We start from the raw sequence: 20400 nt of genomic DNA, 5'->3' as shown, positions 1-20400 counted from the left end.
TTCCATCTAATCAACATTCGAAGGATGAAATATATTGTCCTGGTGACCATTGTTTGATGTTGTAGTTTTGGGCTGTACACTCTTCATAAGGCACACAGACACTCCGATCACCCAAACTAGGCACCAAAAGGAATCGTCTGCTGCCTATGGTTTACGATCGAGTGAGGTGTTGTAAAACCCCAACATCCATCCCTCTTTCCCTCTGCGGGAGAGAGAGAGCTGATCCTTTTGGATCCTCACAGGAGAGTCATGACGGGAGCTAAGCACAGGCAAAATCCAAGATGAAAACCTGGATCAGTCTGCTTTCCACCAGACACTGGGACATGAATTCACATTTCAGCAGGACAATAATCAATAACACAAGGCCAAATATAAACTGGAGTTGCTTATCAAGAAGACAGTGAATGTTCCTGAGTGGCCGAGTTGCAGTTTTTACTAAAATCTACGGCGAGACCTGAAAATGGTTGTCTAGCGATTATCAACAACCAATTTGAAAAGAACAATGGGAAAATGTGGCTGAATCCAGGTGTGGACAGCTCTTAGAGACTTCCCCAGAAAGACTCACAGCTATAATCGCCGTCAAAGATGTTTCTTCGAAGTATTCACTCAGGGGTTAAATAAAATCAAATTTGATTTGTTTAATGCGCCGAATACAATAGGTGTAGTAGACCTTACAGTGAATTGCTTACTTACAAGTCCTTAACCAACAATGCAGTTTTAAGAAAATACCCCCCAAAAAAGTAAGTGATAAGAATAACATGATTAAAGAGCAGCAGTAAATAACAGCATATAGCAGGGCTATATACAGGGTATTATGGTACAGAGTTAATGTGGAGGCTATATACAGGGTATTATGGTACAGAGTTAATGTGGAGGCTATATACAGGGTATTATGGTACAGAGTTAATGTGGAGGCTATATACAGGGTGTTACGGTACAGAGTTAATGTGGAGGCTATATACAGGGTGTTACAGTACAGAGTCAGTGTGGAGGCTATATATACAGGGGGTACCGGTACAGAGTCAATGTGGAGGCTATATACAGGGGGTACTGGTACATAGTTAATGTGGAGGCTATATACAGGGGGTACCGGTACAGAGTCGATGTGCGGGGACAACAGTGTTGAGGTAATTTAAGTAATAGGTACATGTAGGTAGAGTTATTAAAGTGACTAATAACAGAGCAGCAGCAGCATTCCGGGGGGGGGGGGGGTGGCAATGCAAATAGTCTGGGTGGCCATTTGATTGGCTGTTCAGGAGTCTTATGGCTTGGGGGTAGAAGCTATTTAGGAGCCTCTTGGACCTAGTCTTGGTGCTCCGGTACCGCTTGCCTTGCGGTAGCAGAGAGAACAGTCTATGACTAGGGTGGCTGGAGTCTTTGACAATTTTATAGGGCCTTCCTCTGACACCGCCTGGTATAGAGTTCCTGGATGGCAGGAAGCTTGGCCCCAATGATGTACTGGGCCGTATGCACTACCCTCTGTAGTGCCTTACGGTCAGAGGCCGAGCAGTTGCCGTACCAGGCAGTGAGGCAACCAGTCAGGATGCGCTCGATGGTGCAGCTGTAGAACCGTTTGAGGATCTGAGGACCCATGCCAAATCTTTTCAGTCTCTTGAGGGGGAATAGGTTTTGTTGTGCCCTCTTCCCTGTATATAAATGTAAATACTTTGAGATATTTCTGTATTTCATTTTCAATAAATTTGCAAAAAACATGTTTTCACTTTGTCATTCTGGGGTATTGTGTGTAGATGGGTGAGAAAAACAAACAATTTAATCCATTTTGAATTCAGACTGTAACACAACCAAATGTGCAGTAAGTCAAGTGGTGTGAATACTTTCTGAAGGCACCATCTGTGTCTGTTTCCCCTCTAGAGTCAGGATCCCCTCCACCAGGGAAGGCAGTTCTGTTAGTTTACCTGTATAACCATACTGTATATAAATGTTGGTTCCTCAGACCTCCGGAGTCGGGCGTCCCTCCACCAGGGAAGGCAGTTCTGTCCATGAGTGGTCTGAGCCACAGTGTGATCCGGGTAGACACCGAGGAGAAGCTCTCTGTCCTCACAGTGCAGGACGTGGGCCAGGTCATGCCAGGCGGTATGTCCAGCTAGTACACATTCTTCAGCTCATACCGGGCGGTACGTCCAGCTAGTACACATTCTACAGCTCATACAAGGCGGTACATCCAGCTAGTACACATTCTACAGCTCATACCAGGCGGTACATCCAGCTAGTACACATTCTATAGCTCATACCAGGCGGTACATCCAGCAAGTACACATTCTACAGTGTTTTTATAGATTTATATGGCTGCTCATAGAGAAAAGTCCTCAGAAGTCATAATTAATTATCATGTCCAGAAAAAAAAGACAAAACTTAGCCTGTAACAAGGGCCTGTGGTTTTCCCTTTCAGGATCATCTGGTATGTATCTAGAAACATGGGCTCCAATAGGATACAGGAAAGATACGTTTTAGTTTGAAATGATTTGGTTTGATTACAGAACAAATTGTTGCGATTGTTTGATTTGATTCGATGCACAACCATTTGTTGCGTAAACACATTAATTTTCCATTCTAAATGAATATCTGCTGCTTATGGAGCTCATGCGCTGGGCCTCTCTGAGCCGGGCCTCTCTGAGCTGACATGTGGGTGAGTGATGTATGTCTGGTGTGTACTATGTAGGCACCTGATCTGAGCCATAAAGGAGACCAGGCATCTACCCCCCCACTATCAGATTAGAGCCATAATGGAGACATCTACCACTATCAGATTAGAGCCATAATGGAGACATCTACCACCCCACTATCAGATTAGGAGGCAATGTAGCCTATGTTCTGTTTTTGTCCCCCCACATTGAATTCACCATCACTAATTAACTTGTCATTTATGCAGATGACTTGTTTGAGCTAGTCATGTATCAATATTTATAATTTACAAATTAGCGAATACACTGAGTGCACATAACATTAACACCTTCCTTATATTGAGTTGCCCCCCCCCCCCCCCCATATGCCCTCAGAACAGACTCAATTCGTCGGTGCATGGACTCTACACAGTGTTGAAGGTGTTCCACAGGGATGCTGGCCCATCTTGACTCCAATGCTTCCCACAGTTGTCAAGTTGGCTGGATGTCCTTTGGGTGGTGTACCATTCTAGATACACAGAGGAAACTGTTGAATGTGAAAAACCCAGAAGCGTTGCAGTTCTTGACACTCAAACCGGTGCACCTGGCACCTACTACCATTCCCTGTTCAAAGGCACTTAAATCTTTCATCTGATTCCAATTGAACTCTGAATGGCACACATACACAATCCAACTTCGCAAAGTGATTGCTGTCATTATGAAATGATCAACTTTACCCTCGCATCTACGAAATGACTGTATACACTGATTGTGTTTAGCAAGGACTATTGCTGATGGTGAACCTGAACAATCAAAATAGAATCTACAGTAAGCCCTGTTCAGCAGGTAAAGCCCGTTCAGCAGGTAAAGCCTGTTCAGCCCGTTCAGCAGGTAAAACCTAAAGAACGGCCTGTAACGGAGGAAAACCGAAAGAACGGCCTGTAACGGGGGAAAACCAAAAGAACATCTCCGGATTCCTACTTCAAGCTCTGAACCTTTTATACCGGATCATCACAGCTAGCTAGCTGCTATCCGAGTGGCTACTCCTGGCTAACGTCTCTGTCCCGAAGCAAGCACCCTCTTCAAAGGGGGAGACACTCTAGACCCAAACTGTTACATACCTATATCCATCCCGCCCGACTAGCATCAGTACTCTGGATGGTTCTGACCTAGAATATGTGGACAACTACAAATACCTAGGTGCCTGGTTAGACTGTAAACTCTCCTTCGACTCACATTTAGCAACTCCAATCCAAAATTAAATCTAGAATTGGCTTTCTGTTTCGCCACAAAGCATCCTTCACTCACGCCGCCAAACGTACCCTTGTAAAACTGACTATCCTACCGATCCTTGACTTCGTCGATGTAATTTACAAAATAGCCCCGAACACTCTACTCAGCAAACTGAGTCGTCTATAGCAGTGTCATCCGTTTTGTCACCAAAGCCCCATATACTGCCCACCACTGCTACCTGAATGCTCTCGTTGGCTGGCCCTCACTGCGTATCCATCGCCAAACCCACTGGCTCCAGGTCATCTATAAGTATTTGCTCGGTAAAGCCCCGCCTTATCTCAGCTCACTGGTCACCATAGCAGCACCCACCCGTAGTACGCACTCCAGCAGATATATTTCACTGGTCAACCCTAAAGCCAACACTTACTTTGGCTGCCTTTCCTTCCAGTTCTCTGCTGCTAATGACTGGGACAAATTGCAAAAAAACAAGGAAAATCGTAAAGAACTAAGCCTTTAACAAAGGACAAATCTTTTTTTTTATACAGCCTGTAACAACGGAAAAATCTAAAAAACAGCCTCGGCATCTGGGGAATTGCAGCGATTGGACGAGACTGTAACTACCATTTGGATATCACAAAATTGGGGAGGAAAAAGGGTAAAAGTACAACAAATTGTGAAAAACCTGATGAACAGCCTGGAACGAGGGGAAACACCTAATGAACAGCATAGAACGAGGGAAACACCTAATGAACAGCCTGGAACGAGGGAAACACTTAATGAACAGCCTGGAACAAGGGAAACACTTAATGAACAGCCTGGAACGAGGGAAAAACCTAATGAACAGCCTGGAACGAGGGAAACACCTAATGAACAGCCTGGAACGAGGGAAACACCTGATGAACAGCCTGGAATGAGGGAAACACCTAATGAATAGCCTGGAACGAGGGAAACACCTGATGAATAGCCTGGAACGAGGGAAACACCTAATGAACAGCATGGAACGAGGGAAACACCTAAGGAACAGCCTGGAACGAGGGAAACACTTAATGAACAGCATAGAACGAGGGAAGCACCTAATGAACAGCCTGGAACGAGGGAAACACTTAATGAACAGCCTGGAACAAGGGAAACACTTAATGAACAGCCTGGAACGAGGGAAAACCCTAATGAACAGCCTGGAACGAGGGAAACACCTAATGAACAGCCTGGAACGAGGGAAACACCTGATGAACAGCCTGGAATGAGGGAAACACCTAATGAATAGCCTGGAACGAGGGAAACACCTAATGAACAGCATGGAACGAGGGAAACACCTAATGAATCAAATTCAATCAATCAAATTTATTTTATATAGCCCTTCGTACATCAGCTGATATCTCAAAGTGCTGTACAGAAACCCAGCCTAAAACCCCAAACAGCAAGCAATGCAGGTGAAGAAGCACGGGAACATCATGGAACGAGAGAAACACCTAATGAACAGCCTGGAACGAGGGAAAAACATTAAACAACTTAGCATGGAACGAGGGAAACACCTAATGAACAGCCTGGAACGAGGGAAACACCTAATGAACAGCCTGGAACGAGGGAAAAACACTAAACAACTTAGCATGGAACGAGGGAAACACCTAATGAACAGCCTGGAACGAGGGAAAAACCTAATGAACAGCATGGAACGAGGGAAACACCTAATGAACAGCCTGGAACGAGGGAAAAACACTAAACAACTTAGCATGGAACGAGGGAAACACCTAATGAACAGCCTGGAACGAGGGAAAACCTGATGAACAGCCTGGAACGAGGGAAACACCTAATGAACAGCCTGGAACGAGGGAAACACCTAATGAACAGCATGGAATGAGGGAAACACCTTATGAACAGCATGGAACGAGGGAAACACTTAATGAACAGTCTGGAACAAGGGAAACACCTAATGAACAGCCTGGAACGAGGGAAAAACACTAAACAACTTAGCATGGAACGAGGGAAACACCTGATGAACAGCCTGGAACGAGGGAAACACCTAATGAACAGCCTGGAACGAGGGAAACACCTAATGAACAGCATGGAACGAGGGAAACACCTAATGAACAGCTTGGAACAAGGGAAACACCTAATGAACAGCCTGGAACGAGGGAAACACCTAATGAACAGCATGGAACGAGGGAAACACCTAATGAACAGCATAGAACGAGGGAAACACCTAATGAACAGCTTGGAACGAGGGAAACACCTAATGAACAGCTTGGAACAAGGGAAACACCTAATGAACAGCATGGAACGAGGGAAAAACACTAAACAACTTAGCCTGGAACGAGGGAAAAACCCTACAAAACTTAGCCTGTAACGAGGGGAACACCTGATGAATACCCTGGAACGAGGGAAAAACCTACACAACTTAGCCTGTAACGAGGGGAACACCTAAATAACTTAGCCTGTAACAGGGGCAGTTAGGAGAAACACGTTGTCCTATTGATTACAATGCTTTGTTTATTGATATCCAGTCAGTGTGTGTGATGTTATGACGTGTGTGTCCACAGCGCTGGTGTGTGTGGTACGTGTGGAGGGAACTCCGTATCTCTGCCAGACAGATGAGGTGGGGGAGATCTGTGTGAGTTCTGGGAGCACCGGCGTGGCATACTACGGCCTCCCGGGCATGACCAAGAACACATTCCAGGTTTGTACTGTGACTTGAACACTCATAATGATGTCATATTGTTACTGCAAAAGAGTGTGTTCTCAATAACTTTCCTGGTTAATTAAAGGCAATAACTACATAAATGAATACTGAGTTGTGTGTACAGTCATGTTGCCTGTTCCAGACCATCTCGGTAACAGCATTAGGAGCTATGTGGTGTGTGTCTAGTGGTGTGTGTATAGTCCTGTTGCCTGTTCCAGACCATCCCAGTAAGAGCGTCAGGAGGTCCCATCAGTGGCAGACCCTTCACCAGGACGTCACTACTGGGCTTTGTAGGACCTGTGAGTTCACTGTTATCCATTTCTAGGATCCTCACATTCCCAGCTGCTAGCATGATGTCTGCTAAATGTGTCTGCTAGCATGGTGTCTGCTAAATGTGTCTGCTAGCATGGTGTCTGCTAAATGTGTCTGCTAGCATGATGTTTGCTAAATGTGTCTTCTAAATGTGTCTGCTAGCATAATGTCTGCTAGCATAATGTCTGCTAGCATAATGTCTGCTAGCATGATGTCTGCTAGCATGATGTCTGCTAAAATGTGTCTGCTAGCATGATGTCTGCATGCGTGATGTCTGCTAAATGCACCTGCTAGCATGATATCTGCTAAATATGTCTGCTAGCATGGTGTCTGCTAGCATGATGTCTGCTAATTGTGTCTGCTAGCATGATGTCTGCTAAATGTGTCTGCTAGCATGATGTCTGCTAAATGTGTCTGCTAGCTAGCATGATGTCTGCTAGCATGATGTCTGCTAGCATGATGTCTGCTAGCATGATGTCTGCTAAATGTGTCTGCTAGCATGGTGTCTGCTGGCATGATGTCTGCTAGCATGATGTCTGCTAAATGTCTGCTAAATGTGTCTGCTAGCATGATGTCTGCTAGTATGATGTCTGCTAAATGTCTGCTAAATGTGTCTGATAGCATGATCTCTGCTAGCATGGTGTCTGCTAGCATGATGTCTGCTAAATGTGTCGGCTAGCATAATGTCTGCTAGCATAATGTCTGCTAGCATAATGTCTGCTAGCATGATGTCTGCTAGCATGATGTCTGCTAGCATGATGTCTGCTAAATGTGTCTGCTAGCATGATGTCTGCATGCGTGATGTCTGCTAAATGCACCTGCTAGCATGATATCTGCTAAATGTGTCTGCTAGCATGGTGTCTGCTAGCATGGTGTCTGCTAGCATTATGTCTGCTAAATGTGTCTGCTAGCATGATGTCTGCTAGCTTGATGTCTGCTAAATGTGTCTGCTAGCATGATGTCTGCTAAATGTGTCGCCTAGCATAATGTCTGCTAGCATAATGTCTGCTAGCATAATGTCTGCTAGCATGATGTCTGCTAAATGTGTCTGCTAGCATGATGTCTGCATGCGTGATGTCTGCTAAATGCACCTGCTAGCATGATATCTGCTAAATGTGTCTGCTAGCATGGTGTCTGCTAGCATGGTGTCTGCTAGCATGATGTCTGCTAGCATGATGTCTGCTAGCATGATGTCTGCTAGCATGATGTCTGCTAAATGTGTCTGCTAGCATGGTGTCTGCTAAATGTGTCTGCTAGCATGATGTCTGCTAGCATGATGTCTGCTAAATGTGTCTGCTAGCATGGTGTCTGCTAGCATGGTGTCTGCTAGCATGGTGTCTGCTGGCATGATGTCTGCTAGCATGATGTCTGCTAGCATGATGTCTGCTAGCATGATGTCTGCTAAATGTCTGCTAAATGTCTGCTAAATGTCTGCTAAATGTGTCTGCTAGCATGATGTCTGCTAGCATGGTGTCTGCTAAATGTGTCTGCTAGCTTGATGTCTGCTAGCATGATGTCTGCTAAATGTGTCTGCTAGCATGGTGTCTTCTAAATGTGTCTGCTAGCATGATGTCTGCTAGCATGATGTCTGCTAGCATGATGTCTGCTAGCATGATGTCTGCTGCATGATGTCTGCTAGCATGATGTCTGCTAGCATGATGTCTGCTAAATGTGTCTTCTAAATGTGTCTGCTAGCATGGTGTCTGCTAGCATGGTGTCTGCTAGCATGGTGTCTGCTAGCATGGTGTCTGCTAGCATGATGTCTGCTAGCATGATGTCTGCTAAATGTGTCTGCTAGCATGATGTCTGCTAGCATGATGTCTGCTAAATGTGTCTGCTAGTATGGTGTCTTCTAAATGTGTCTGCTAGCATGGTGTCTGCTAGCATGGTGTCTGCTAGCATGATGTCTGCTAGCATGATGTCTGCTAAATGTGTCTGCTAGCATGATGTCTGCTAAATGTGTCTGCTAGCATGGTGTCTTCTAAATGTGTCTGCTAGCATGATGTCTGCTAGCATGACGTCTGCTAGCATGACGTCTGCTAGCATGACGTCTGCTAGCATGACGTCTGCTAGCATGATGTCTGCCAGCATGATGTCTGCCAGCATGATGTCTGCTAAATGTGTCTGCTATCATGATATCAGCTATCATGATGTATGCTATCATGATGTCTGCTAGCATGTCTGCTAGCATGACGTCTGCTAAATGTGTCTGCTAAATGTGTCTGCCGGCATGATGTCTGCCGGCATGATGTCTGCTAGCATGATGTCTGCTAAATGCGTCTGCTAGCATGATGTCTGCTAAATGTGTTTGCTAGCATGATGTCTGCTAAATGTGTCTGCCAGCATGATGTCTGCTAAATGCTTTTGCCAGCATGATGTCTGCTAAATGCTTTTGCCAGCATGATGTCTGCTAAATGTGTCGGCTAGCGTGATGTGTCTGCTAGCATGTCTGCTAAATGTACACTATCGGTCAAAAGTTTTCGAACACCTACTCATTCAAGAGTTTTTCTTTATTTTTACTATTTTCTACATTGTAGACATAAACTATAACATATATGGAATCATGTAGTAACCAAAAAACTGTTAAACAAATCAAAATATATTTTATATTTGAGATTCTTCAAATAGCCACTCTTTGCCTTGATGACAGCTTTGCACACTCTTGGCTTTCTCTCAACCAGCTTCACCTGGAATGATTTTTCAACCTATGCTGCGCACTTGTTGGCTGCTTTTCCTTCATTCTGCGGTCCGACTCATCCCAAACCATCTCAATTTGGTTGGGGGATTGTGGAGACCAGGTCATCTGATGCAGCTGTCATCAAGGCAAAGGGTGGCTACTTTGAAGAATCTCAAATATAGTTACGTTTTACCGGTAGTGTATCTGTTAGCATGATGTCTGCTAAATGTAGCTGAATTCAGTAGATAATCATTTCACTGTTACTCTGTTTACTAAGCATGTGACAAATAACATTTTATTTTACTTGACATACTGCTGGACCTGACCATCCATTTCACTGTTAGTCGACACCTGTTACCAAGCATGTGATAAATACATATTTTATTTTATTTGACAAGATGTGTTGGGCAGTGACTAACCACCCTGTGTGTGTGGTCTCCAGGACAACCTAGTGTTTATCGTGGGTAGAATGGACGGGCTGATGACGGTGTGTGGGCGGAGACACAACGCTGATGATGTGGTTGCCACGGCGCTGGCAGTGGAGCCCATGAAGTTTGTCTACAGGGGGAGGTGAGGAGGGAGGTTCTGTGTTTTAGGATAGCAGTGTTGTTGTGTTCTAGGATAGCAGTGTTGTGTTCTAGGATAACACTGTTGTGGTGTTCTAGGATAGCAGTGTTCTCTGTTGTGTTGTTGTGTTCTAGGATAGCATTGTTGTGGTGTTCTAGGATATCAGTGTTGTGGTGTTCTAGGATAGCAGTGTTGTGGTGTTCTAGGATAGCAGTGTTGTGGTGTTCTAAGATAGCAGTGTTGTGGTGTTCTAGGATAGCAGTATTGTGGTGTTCTAGGATAGCAGTGTTGTGGTGTTCTAGGATAGCAGTGGTGTTGTGGTGTTCTAGGATAGCAGTGTTGTTGTTGTTGTGGTGTTCTAGGATAGCAGTGTTGTTGTTGTTGTGGTGTTCTAGGATTGCAGTGTTGTTGTTGTGGTGTTCTAGGATTGCAGTGTTGTTGTAGGATAGCAGTGTTGTTGGTGTTCTAGGATAGCAGTGTTGTTTTTCTAGGATAGCGGTGGTGTTGTTCTAGGATAGCAGTGGTGTTGTTCTATGATAGCAGTGTTGTGGTGTTCTAGGATAGCAGTGTTGTTGTGGGGTTCTAGGATAGCAGTGTTATTGTTGTGGTGTTCTAGGATAGCAGTGTTATTGTTGTGGTGTTCTAGGATAGCAGTGTTATTGTTGTGGTGTTCTAGGATAGCAGTGTTATTGTTGTGGTGTTTTAGGATAGCAGTGTTATTGTTGTGGTGTTCTAGGATAGCAGTGTTATTGTTGTGGTGTTCTAGGATAGCAGTGTTATTGTTGTGGTGTTCTAGGATAACAGTGTTGTTGTGGTGTTCTAGGATCGCAGTGTTGTGTTCTAGGATAGCAGTGTTGTGTTCTAGGATTGCAGTGTTGTGGTGTTCTAGGATTGCAGTGTTGTGGTGTTCTAGGATTGCAGTGTTGTGGTGTTCTAGGATTGCAGTGTTGTTGTGTTCTAGGATAGCAGTGTTGTTGTGGTGTTCTAGGATAGCAGTGTTGTTGTGGTGTTCTAGGATTGCAGTGTTGTTGTTGTGTTCTAGGATAGCAGTGTTGTTGTGGTGTTCTAGGATAGCAGTGTTGTTGTGGTGTTCTAGGATAGCAGTGTTGTTGTTGTGGTGTTCTAGGATAGCAGTGTTGTTGTGGTGGTGTTCTAGGATAGCAGTGTTGTTGTTGTGTTCTAGGATAGCAGTGTTGTGGTGTTCTAGGATAGCAGTGTTGTGGTGTTCTAGGATAGCAGTGTTGTTGTTGTGGTGTTCTAGGATAGCAGTGTTGTTGTGGTGGTGTTCTAGGATAGCAGTGTTGTTGTTGTGTTCTAGGATAGCAGTGTTGTGGTGTTCTAGGATAGCAGTGTTGTGGTGTTCTAGGATAGCAGTGCTGTTGTGGTGTTCTAGGATTGCAGTGTTGTGGTGTTCTAGGATAGCAGTGTTGTTGTTGTTGTGTTCTAGGATAGCAGTGTTGTTGGTGTTCTAGGATAGCAGTGTTGTTGTGGTGTTCTAGGATAGCAGTGTTGTCGTGGTGTTCTAGGATTGTTGTTGTGGTGTTCTAGTATTGTTGTTGTGGTGTTCTAGGATTGCAGTGTTGTTGGTTTTCTAGGATAGCAGTGTTGTGGGTGTTGTAGGATAGCAGTGTTGTTGGATATCAGTGTTGTTGTTGGATATCAGTGGTGGTGTTGTGTTATAGGATAGCAGTGTTGTTGTTGTAGGATAGCAGTGTTGTTGTTGTTGTAGGATAGCAGTGTTGTTGTTGTTCTAGGATAGCAGTGGTGGTGTTCTAGGATAGCAGTGTTGTTGTGTTCTAGGATAGCAGTGTTGTTGTGTTCTAAGATAGCAGTGTTGTTGTGATCTAGGATAGCAGTGTTGTTGTGATCTAGGATAGCAGTGTTGTTGTTCTAGGATAGCAGTGGTCTCTGTTGTGTTCTAGGATAGCAGTGTTCTCCGTCTCGGTTCTCCATGATGAGCGTATTGTAGTGGTGGCAGAACAGAGACCAGATGCTTCAGAGGAGGGCAGCTTCCAGTGGATGAGCCGCGTTCTACAGGTACAACACAGTGTATATACATCATGTATACAACACCTCTTCAAGTCCATTTAAAGCTGCATGATGTTCTGAGTCAAATCAATATAGTGGAACACACATCTAGTAACCCCTCCTGTCTGTCAGGCTGTATTTTCTACAGGCTATAGACAGTATTCACCAGGTGGTCCCTGTAAGCATGTCTATTGTATTTTCTACAGGCTATAGACAGTATTCACCAAGTGGGGGTGTACTGCCTAGCTCTGGTCCCTGCCAACACAATGCCCAAGGCTCCGCTGGGGGGGATCCATATCGCAGAGACCAAACAGAGGTTTCTGGAAGGAGCTCTCCACCCCTGCAACGTCCTCATGTGTCCTCACAGCTGTGTTACCAACCTGCCCAAACCACGGCAGAAACAACCAGGTAGGATGGAACTTTTCATTCAAGGCTCCAAAATGTGTCACTGGTTGTGCCCGAATGTTCTACAAGCCTACTGTTCAGGACCTACTGTTAGAACTATATACTGTTCAGAACCTACTGTTAGAACTACAGTTGAAGTCGGAAGTTTACATACACTTAGGTTGGAGTCATTAAAACTCATTTTTCAACTACCTCACACATTTCTTGTTAACAAACTATAGTTTTGGCAAGTCGGTTAGGACATCTACTTTGTTCATGACACAGCAAATTTTTCCAACCATTCTTTACAGACAGATTATTTCACTTATTTTCCTGACACCACACTCCGAGGGCCTTCACCTCCTCCCTGTAGGCCGTCTCGTCGTTGTTGGTAGTGTCGTCTGCAAACTTAATGATTGAGTTGGAGGCGTGCATGGCCACGCAGTCATGGTTGAACAGGGAGTACAGGAGACGGCTGAGAATGCACCCTTGTGGGGCCCCAGTGTTGAGGATCAGCGGAGTGAAGATGTTGTTTCCTACCCTCACCACCTGGGGGCGGGCCGTCAAAGTCCAGGTCCCAGTTGCACAGGGCGGGGTCGAGACCCAGGGTCTCAAGCTTAATGACGAGTTTGGAGGGTACTATGGTGTTAAATGCTGAGCTGTTAAAGCCATGTCATGACCCCAAGGATGCTTCCAAAGTTGTGGCAAAATGGCAAGGACAACAAAGTCTTGGTATTGGAGTGGCCATCACAAAGCCCTGACCTCAATCCTATAGAAAATGTGTGGGCACAACTGAAAAAGCATGTGCGAGCAAGGAGGCCTACAGACCTGTCTCAGTTACACCTGCTCTGTCAGGAGGAATGGGCCAAAATTCACCCAACTTATTGTTGGAAGCTTGTGGAAGGGTACCCGGAACGTTTGACCCAAGTTAAACAATTTAAAGGCAATGCTACCAAATACTAATTGAGTATATGTAAACTTCTGACCCACTGGGAATGTGATAAAAAAAAAAGCTGAAATAAATCACTACAATTATTCTGACATTTCACATTCTTAAAATAAAGTGGTGATCCTAACTGACCTAAGACATCATTTTTACTAGGATTAAATGTCAGGAATTGTGAAACTGAGTTTAAATGTATTTGGCTAAGGTGTATGGAAACTTCTGACTTCAACTGTATATACTGTTCAGAACCTACTGTTAGAACTACTAGACTGTTCAGAACCTACTGTAGAACTATATACTGGTAAAACTATCTACTGTTCAGAACCTATTGTTACTCAATTCAGGAGGAAACCAATATCAACATTCTGAGGTTGATGGACGGTGGTGGTGGTGAGGATGATGATTGTGATGATGATTGTGGTGGTGGTGATGTGTGTTGGACAGAGGTGGGTCCTGCCTCTATGATCGTGGGGAACCTGGTAGCAGGGAAGAGGATTGCTCAGGCCTGTGGGAGAGACGTGGCTCAACTAGAGGACAATGACCAGGCACGTAAGGTACAGATCATGCCTCCTCACCTATCACCTTTCACCTGGACACACAGAGACATGTAAGGTACAGACCATTCCTCTTCACCTATCACCTGGGCACACAGGTAACTGCTGTTCTGTGTGTATTCTGAGGGTCTCCTGGTTCTGTCTGTCTGTCTGTATACTGAGTATCTCCTGGTTGTCTCCAATAGTTCCTGTACATGCAGGATGTTCTCCAGTGGAGAGCCCAGGCCACACCTGACCATCCCCTGTTCCTGGTGCTCAACGCCAAGGTACCTGCTTTGTCTCTTCTCTGACAGATGCCAACACTTAACATAGGCAAGCTGTCAATGTCTGCTCTGACAGTGTCCAACACTTACCATAGGCAAACTGTCAATGTCTGCTCTGACACAGCCAACACTTACCATAGGCATGCTGTCAATGTCTGCTCTGACAGCTGCCAACACTTACCATAGGCATGCTGTCAATGTCTGCTCTGACAGTGTCCAACACTTACCATAGACATGCTGTCAATGTCTGCTCTGACAGTGTCCAACTCTTACCGTAGGCAAACTGTCAATGTCTGCTCTGACAGTGTCCAATACTTACCATAGGCATGCTGTCAATGTCTGCTCTGACAGCTGCCAACACTTACCATAGGCATGCTGTCAATGTCTGCTCTGACAGCTGCCAACACTTACCATAGGCATGCTGTCAATGTCTGCTCTGACAGTGTCCAACACTTACCATAGGCATGCTGTCAATGTCTGCTCTGACACAGCCAACATTTACCATAGGCAAGCTGTCAATCTCTGCTCTGACAGCTGCCAACACTTACCATAGGCAAGCTGTCAATGTATGCTCTGACACAGCCAACACTTACCATAGGCAAATTGTCAATGTCTGCTCTGACACAGCCAACACTTACCATAGGCATGCTGTCAATGTCTGCTCTGACACAGCCAACACTTACCATAGGCAAACTGTCAATGTCTGCTCTGACACAGCCAACACTTACCATAGGCATGCTGTCAATGTCTGCTCTGACACAGCCAGCACTTACCATAGGCAATCTGTCAATGTCTGCTCTGACACAGCCAACACTTACCATAGGCAAACTGTCGATGTCTGCTCTGACAGCTGCCAACACTTACCATAGGCAAACTGTCAATGTCTGCTCTGATAGCTGCCAACACTTACCATAGGCAAGCTGTCAATCTCTGCTCTGACAGTGTCCAACTCTTACCATAGGCAAGCTGTCAATGTCTGCTCTGACACAGCCAACTCTTACCGTAGGCAAGCTGTCAATGTCTTCTCTGACACAGCCAACACTTACCATAGGCAAGCTGTCAATGTCTGCTCTGACACAGCCAACTCTTACCGTAGGCAAGCTGTCAATGTCTGCTCTGACACAGCCAACACTTACCATAGGCAAACTGTCAATGTCTGCTCTGACATAGCCAACACTTACCATAGGCATGCTGTCAATTTCTGCTCTGACAGTGTCCAACACTTACCATAGGCAAGCTGTCAATGTCTGCTCTGACAGTGTCCAACACTTACCATAGGCAGACTGTCAATGTCTGCTCTGACACAGCCAACACTTACCATAGGCAAGCTGTCAATCTCTGCTCTGACAGTGTCCAATTCTTACCATAGGCAAGCTGTCAAGGTCTGCTCTGACACAGCCAACTCTTACCATAGGCAAGCTGTCAATGTTTGCTCTGACACAGCCAACACTTACCATAGGCAAACTGTCAATGTCTGCTCTGACACAGCCAACACTTACCATAGGCATGCTGTCAATGTCTGCTCTGACACAGCCAACACTTACCATAGGCAAACTGTCAATGTCTGCTCTGACACACCCAGCATTTACCATAGGCAAACTGTCAATGTCTGCTCTGACAGTGTCCAACTCTTACCATAGGCAGACTGTCAATGTCTGCTCTGACAGTGTCCAACTCTTACCACAGGCAGACTGTCAATGTCTGCTCTGACAGTGTCCAACTCTTACCACAGGCAGACTGTCAATGTCTGCTCTGACAGTGTCCAACTCTTACCACAGGCAGACTGTCAATGTCTGCTCTGACTGTGTCCAACTCTTACCACAGGCAGACTGTCAATGTCTGCTCTGACAGTGTCCAACTCTTACCACAGGCAGACTGTCAATGTCTGCTCTGACAGTGTCCAACTCTTACCACAGGCAGACTGTCAATGTCTGCTCTGACAGTGTCCAACTCTTACCATAGGCAGACTGCCAATGTCTGCTCTGGTTGTTTTGTACTGTATTGAGTGTGTAGGGTGATTTGTAAATATTTGTTTAACAGTGGTACCCTGATGTTGTTGTCCAGGGCACAGTGTCCAGCACTGCTTCCTGTCTGCAGCTGCAAAAGCGGGCGGAGCGTGTTGCCATGGCACTGATAGAGAAGGGACGCCTCAACCCCGGAGATCACGTAGCACTGGTTTACCCTCCAGGTAATTACACTAACTTCTAACCCCTGACCCTCTGATTATAGCTCTCCAGACATGCTACTTGTTCTCTGTTGATATCTGATGGTCTCTAAATCAAATCAATTTCCATTGGTCACATACATTTTTTAAGCAGATGTTATTGCGGGTGTAGCGAAATGCTTGTGTTTCTAGCTCCGACAGTGCAGTAGTATCTAACAAGTAATATCTAACAAATTCAAAACAATACACACAAATCCAAAGTAAAGAAATAGAATTAAGAATATGTAAATATTTGGACGAGCAATGTCGGAGCGGCATAGACTAAAAGAGAATACAATACAGTATTTGAGATTAGTAATGCAAAATATGTGAACATTATTAAAGTGGCCAATGATTTCAAGTCTATGTATATAGGGCAGCAGCATCTAATGTGCTAGTGATGGCTATTTAACAGTCTGATGGCCTTGAGATCAAAGCTGTTTTTCAGTCTCTCCATCCAGCTTTGATGCGCCTGTACTGACCTCACCTTCTGGATGATAGCAGAGTGAACAGGCAGTGGCTTGGGTGGTTGATGTCCTTGATTATCTTTTTGGCCTTCCTGTGACATCGGGTGATGAAGGTGTCCTGGAGGGCAGGTAGTTTTCCTCCGGTGATGCGTTGGGAAGACAGTACCACCCTCTGGAGAGCCCTGCGGTTGCGAGCTGTGCAATTGCCATACCAGGCGGTGATACATCCTGACAGGATGCTCTCAATGGTGCATCTGTAAAAGTTTGAGGGTTTTTGGTGTCAAGACAAATTGCTTAAGCCTCCTAAGGTTGAAGAGGCGCTGTTGCGCCTTCTTCACCACACTGTCTGTGTGGCTGGACCATTTCAGTTTGTCAGTGATGTGTACACCAAGGAACTTGACGCTTTCCACCTGCTCCACTGCGGTCCCGTCGATGTGGATAGGGGGGTGCTCCCTCTGCTGTTTTCTGAAGTCCACAATCGGCTCCTTTTGTTGACGTTGAATGAGAGGTTGTTTTCCTGCCACCACACTCCCGAGGCCCTCACCACCTCCCAATAGGCTGTCTTGTCATTGTTGTAATCAGGCCTACTACTGTAGTGTCGTCTGCAAACTTGATGATTGAGTTGGAGGCATGCGTGGCCATGCATTCATGGGTGAACAGGGAGTACAGGAGGAGGCTGAGCACACTGTTGAGGATCAGCAGTGTGCTGAGGTGTTTCCTACCTTCACCACTTGGGGGTGGCCCATCAGGAAGTCCAGGATCCAGTCCAGGACACAGTTGCACAGGGCGGGGTTCAGACCCAGGGCCTCGAGCCTAATGATGAGCTTGGAGGGTACTATGGCGTTGAATGCTGAGCTATAGTCAATGCACAGCATTCTTATTTGGGTCTAATCTTCTTTACTGGGCTCTACTGGTCTCTGGTGTTCTCTACTGGTCTCTGGTGTTCTCTACTGGTCTCTGGTGTTCTCTACTGGGCTCTGGTGTTCTCTACTGGGCTCTGGTGTTCTCTACTGGGCTCTGGTGTTCTCTACTGGGCTCTGGTATTCTCTGGTGTTCTCTACTGGGCTCTACTGGTCTCTGGTGTTCTCTACTGGGCTCTACTGGTCTCTGGTGTTCTCTACTGGTCTCTGGTGTTCTCTACTGGTCTCTGGTGTTCTCTACTGGGCTCTGGTGTTCTCTACTGGGCTCTGGTGTTCTCTGGTGTTCTCTACTGGTCTCTGGTGTTCTCTACTGGTCTCTGGTGTCCTCTACTGGTCTCTGGTGTCCTCTACTGGGCTCTGGTGTTCTCTACTGGGCTCTGGTGTTCTCTACTGGGCTCTGGTGTTCTCTACTGGGCTCTGGTGTTCTCTACTGGGCTCTGGTGTTCTCTACTGGGCAATGGTGTTCTCTACTGGGCTCTGGTGTTCTCTACTGGGCTCTGGTGTTCTCTACTGGGCTCTGGTGTTCTCTACTGGGCTCTGGTGTTCTCTACTGGGCTCTACTGGTCTCTGGTGTTCTCTACTGGGCTCTACTGGTCTCTGGTGTTCTCTACTGGTCTCTGGTGTTCTCTACTGGGCTCTGGTGTTCTCTACTGGGCTCTGGTGTTCTCTACTGGGCTCTGGTGTTCTCTACTGGTCTCTGGTGTTCTCTACTGGTCTCTGGTGTTCTCTACTGGTCTCTGGTGTTCTCTACTGGGCTCTACTGGTCTCTGGTGTTCTCTACTGGGCTCTACTGGTCTCTGGTGTTCTCTACTGGTCTCTGGTGTTCTCTACTGGGCTCTGGTGTTCTCTACTGGGCTCTGGTGTTCTCTACTGGGCTCTACTGGGCTCTGGTGTTCTCTACTGGGCTCTGGTGTTCTCTACTGGGCTCTGGTGTTCTCTACTGGGCTCTGGTGTTCTCTACTGGGCTCTGGTGTTCTCTACTGGGCTCTGGTGTTCTCTACTGGGCTCTGGTGTTCTCTACTGGGCTCTACTGGTCTCTGGTGTTCTCTACTGGGCTTTAAAGCCCAGTGCAGATACATAAGATGTATCATGACTCAACGGTCTTAAGGAGTATTTGAACAGTCAATCTCATGACGTTTTAGAACTTCTCATGTTGTCTGTTGGAGTTTCCAAGATTCAACATATTACATTTAGCTTAAGTCTTGCGATAATCTATTTAGCCAATCAGAGACCAGTGCGCTAACATTCCGTGTTTAGACGAGCAGAGAGCTACCTAGACAAGCAGAGAGCTACCTAGACAAGCAGAGAGCTACCTAGACAAGCAGCTAGCTAGCTAGAGAAGCAGGGAGCTAGTTAGACAAGCAGCTACCAAAGGGAGACAAGCAGAGACACACACGAGCAGCGAGCGAGCCGCCTGGACAAACACTCACTACCGAGTTCCAAACTGATTCTGGAAGCAATGTCAGCACAAGACTGACCTCAACCCCGACCTCAACCCCATCGAACACCTTTGGGATGAATTGTGTCACGAACCGGCTCAAAGCCCATAACAAAAGGGAGACCACGTGGAGATAAGGAGTAACAAAACATATATGTATTAAATAAAGTAAACTAAGTACAATATACAATGGTGTGTGTAATCAGTAGTGTAAGTGAGTGTTTTGCATGCATGAATGTGATAATGCAGGGTGTTGAAAGGTGCCAAAGCAAACAACCAAAAGCCACCAAGTGGTGTATTTATCCTGGGACACACCGGGCCCAGGTGTTTCCCATGTAGCCCCCCCCATAAAACCGGGGACCAACAAGGACCCCGGAACAACATACCGACCTCTGCGTCCCCAAATTGACACAGCCTCTGCGTCCCAAATTGACACAGCCTTTGCGTCCCAAATATATGAGGGGGTTATGTGCTCACACTTCCAATTGCCCCAGCCAACCTCCTCCTCCCCAGACCTCAGCAACCTTTGCGCACAGGAAGCAACGTTTAAGAGGAAAGAAGAACACAAGATCAGGAGGGAACAGACAGGAAAGTTAGAACATGACAACCCCAAACAATGGTCAGTCACGTAAACATTCAGGGTCAGGGCACAAAAGACCGCATCAGCTACAAACTCCAACGAAAAGAACATCAGGGTCCTTCTTAATTTTTACAACGACTGCCAACGATTCATAGTCATTTCCCAACGATTCATAGTCACTTCCCAACGATTCATAGTCACTTCCCAACGATTCATAGTCACTTACCAACGTAACAGAATTTCACTAATTTCAATCATTCAACCTTGTAGTGTTCAGCGATCTTCAACAGCTGTTCTTTAGTACATAATTCTAACAGTTCCTCTGATGGAAAGCGAATGAACTCGTCTACATAAGAAACCATAGTCATAAGTAAATAATCTTGCTCAACCCCTCTGCTGAGCACATCAGACCACAACCAGAGAAATGACAATCACCCTGAGCACCACAAAAGAGAGATGAGATACGGAGCATCCCCAAAACCTACAATAACTCAACCCTAGTCTTTGTGCGGATTTGCGGTGGGTATTTA

At 45.8% G+C, this 20400-nt stretch overlaps 1 protein-coding gene across 12 annotated transcripts in view; it reads left to right on the top strand.

Moving 5' to 3' along the window:
• Nucleotides 1-20400, top strand: part of dip2a (DIP2 acetate--CoA ligase A) — a 200069-nt gene that overhangs the window by 145556 nt on the left and 34113 nt on the right. For 4 of the 12 annotated variants that reach the window (XM_090216475.1, XM_090216479.1, XM_090216481.1 and 1 more), the window contains 9 exons: nucleotides 1955-2094; nucleotides 6392-6528; nucleotides 6750-6830; nucleotides 9963-10090; nucleotides 12010-12124; nucleotides 12322-12523; nucleotides 13890-13999; nucleotides 14185-14265; nucleotides 16327-16450. In XM_090216475.1, the coding sequence (XP_090072601.1) occupies nucleotides 1955-2094; nucleotides 6392-6528; nucleotides 6750-6830; nucleotides 9963-10090; nucleotides 12010-12124; nucleotides 12322-12523; nucleotides 13890-13999; nucleotides 14185-14265; nucleotides 16327-16450 (1118 nt within the window). Of the gene's footprint in view, nucleotides 1-1954; nucleotides 2095-6391; nucleotides 6529-6749; nucleotides 6831-9962; nucleotides 10091-12009; nucleotides 12125-12321; nucleotides 12524-13889; nucleotides 14000-14184; nucleotides 14266-16302; nucleotides 16451-20400 lie in introns of all 12 variants that reach the window. The other 8 variants (XM_090216472.1, XM_090216477.1, XM_090216478.1 and 5 more) reach the window with 3 other exon arrangements.

The sequence above is a fragment of the Oncorhynchus mykiss genome, chromosome 22 (assembly GCF_057628025.1).
Source record: "Oncorhynchus mykiss isolate SJ-2025 chromosome 22, ASM5762802v1, whole genome shotgun sequence".
NCBI classification, from domain to species: Eukaryota; Metazoa; Chordata; class Actinopteri; order Salmoniformes; family Salmonidae; genus Oncorhynchus; species Oncorhynchus mykiss.
The sequence above is the reverse complement of the archived record's forward strand: the minus strand, read 5'-3'. Positions and strand labels throughout refer to the sequence as shown.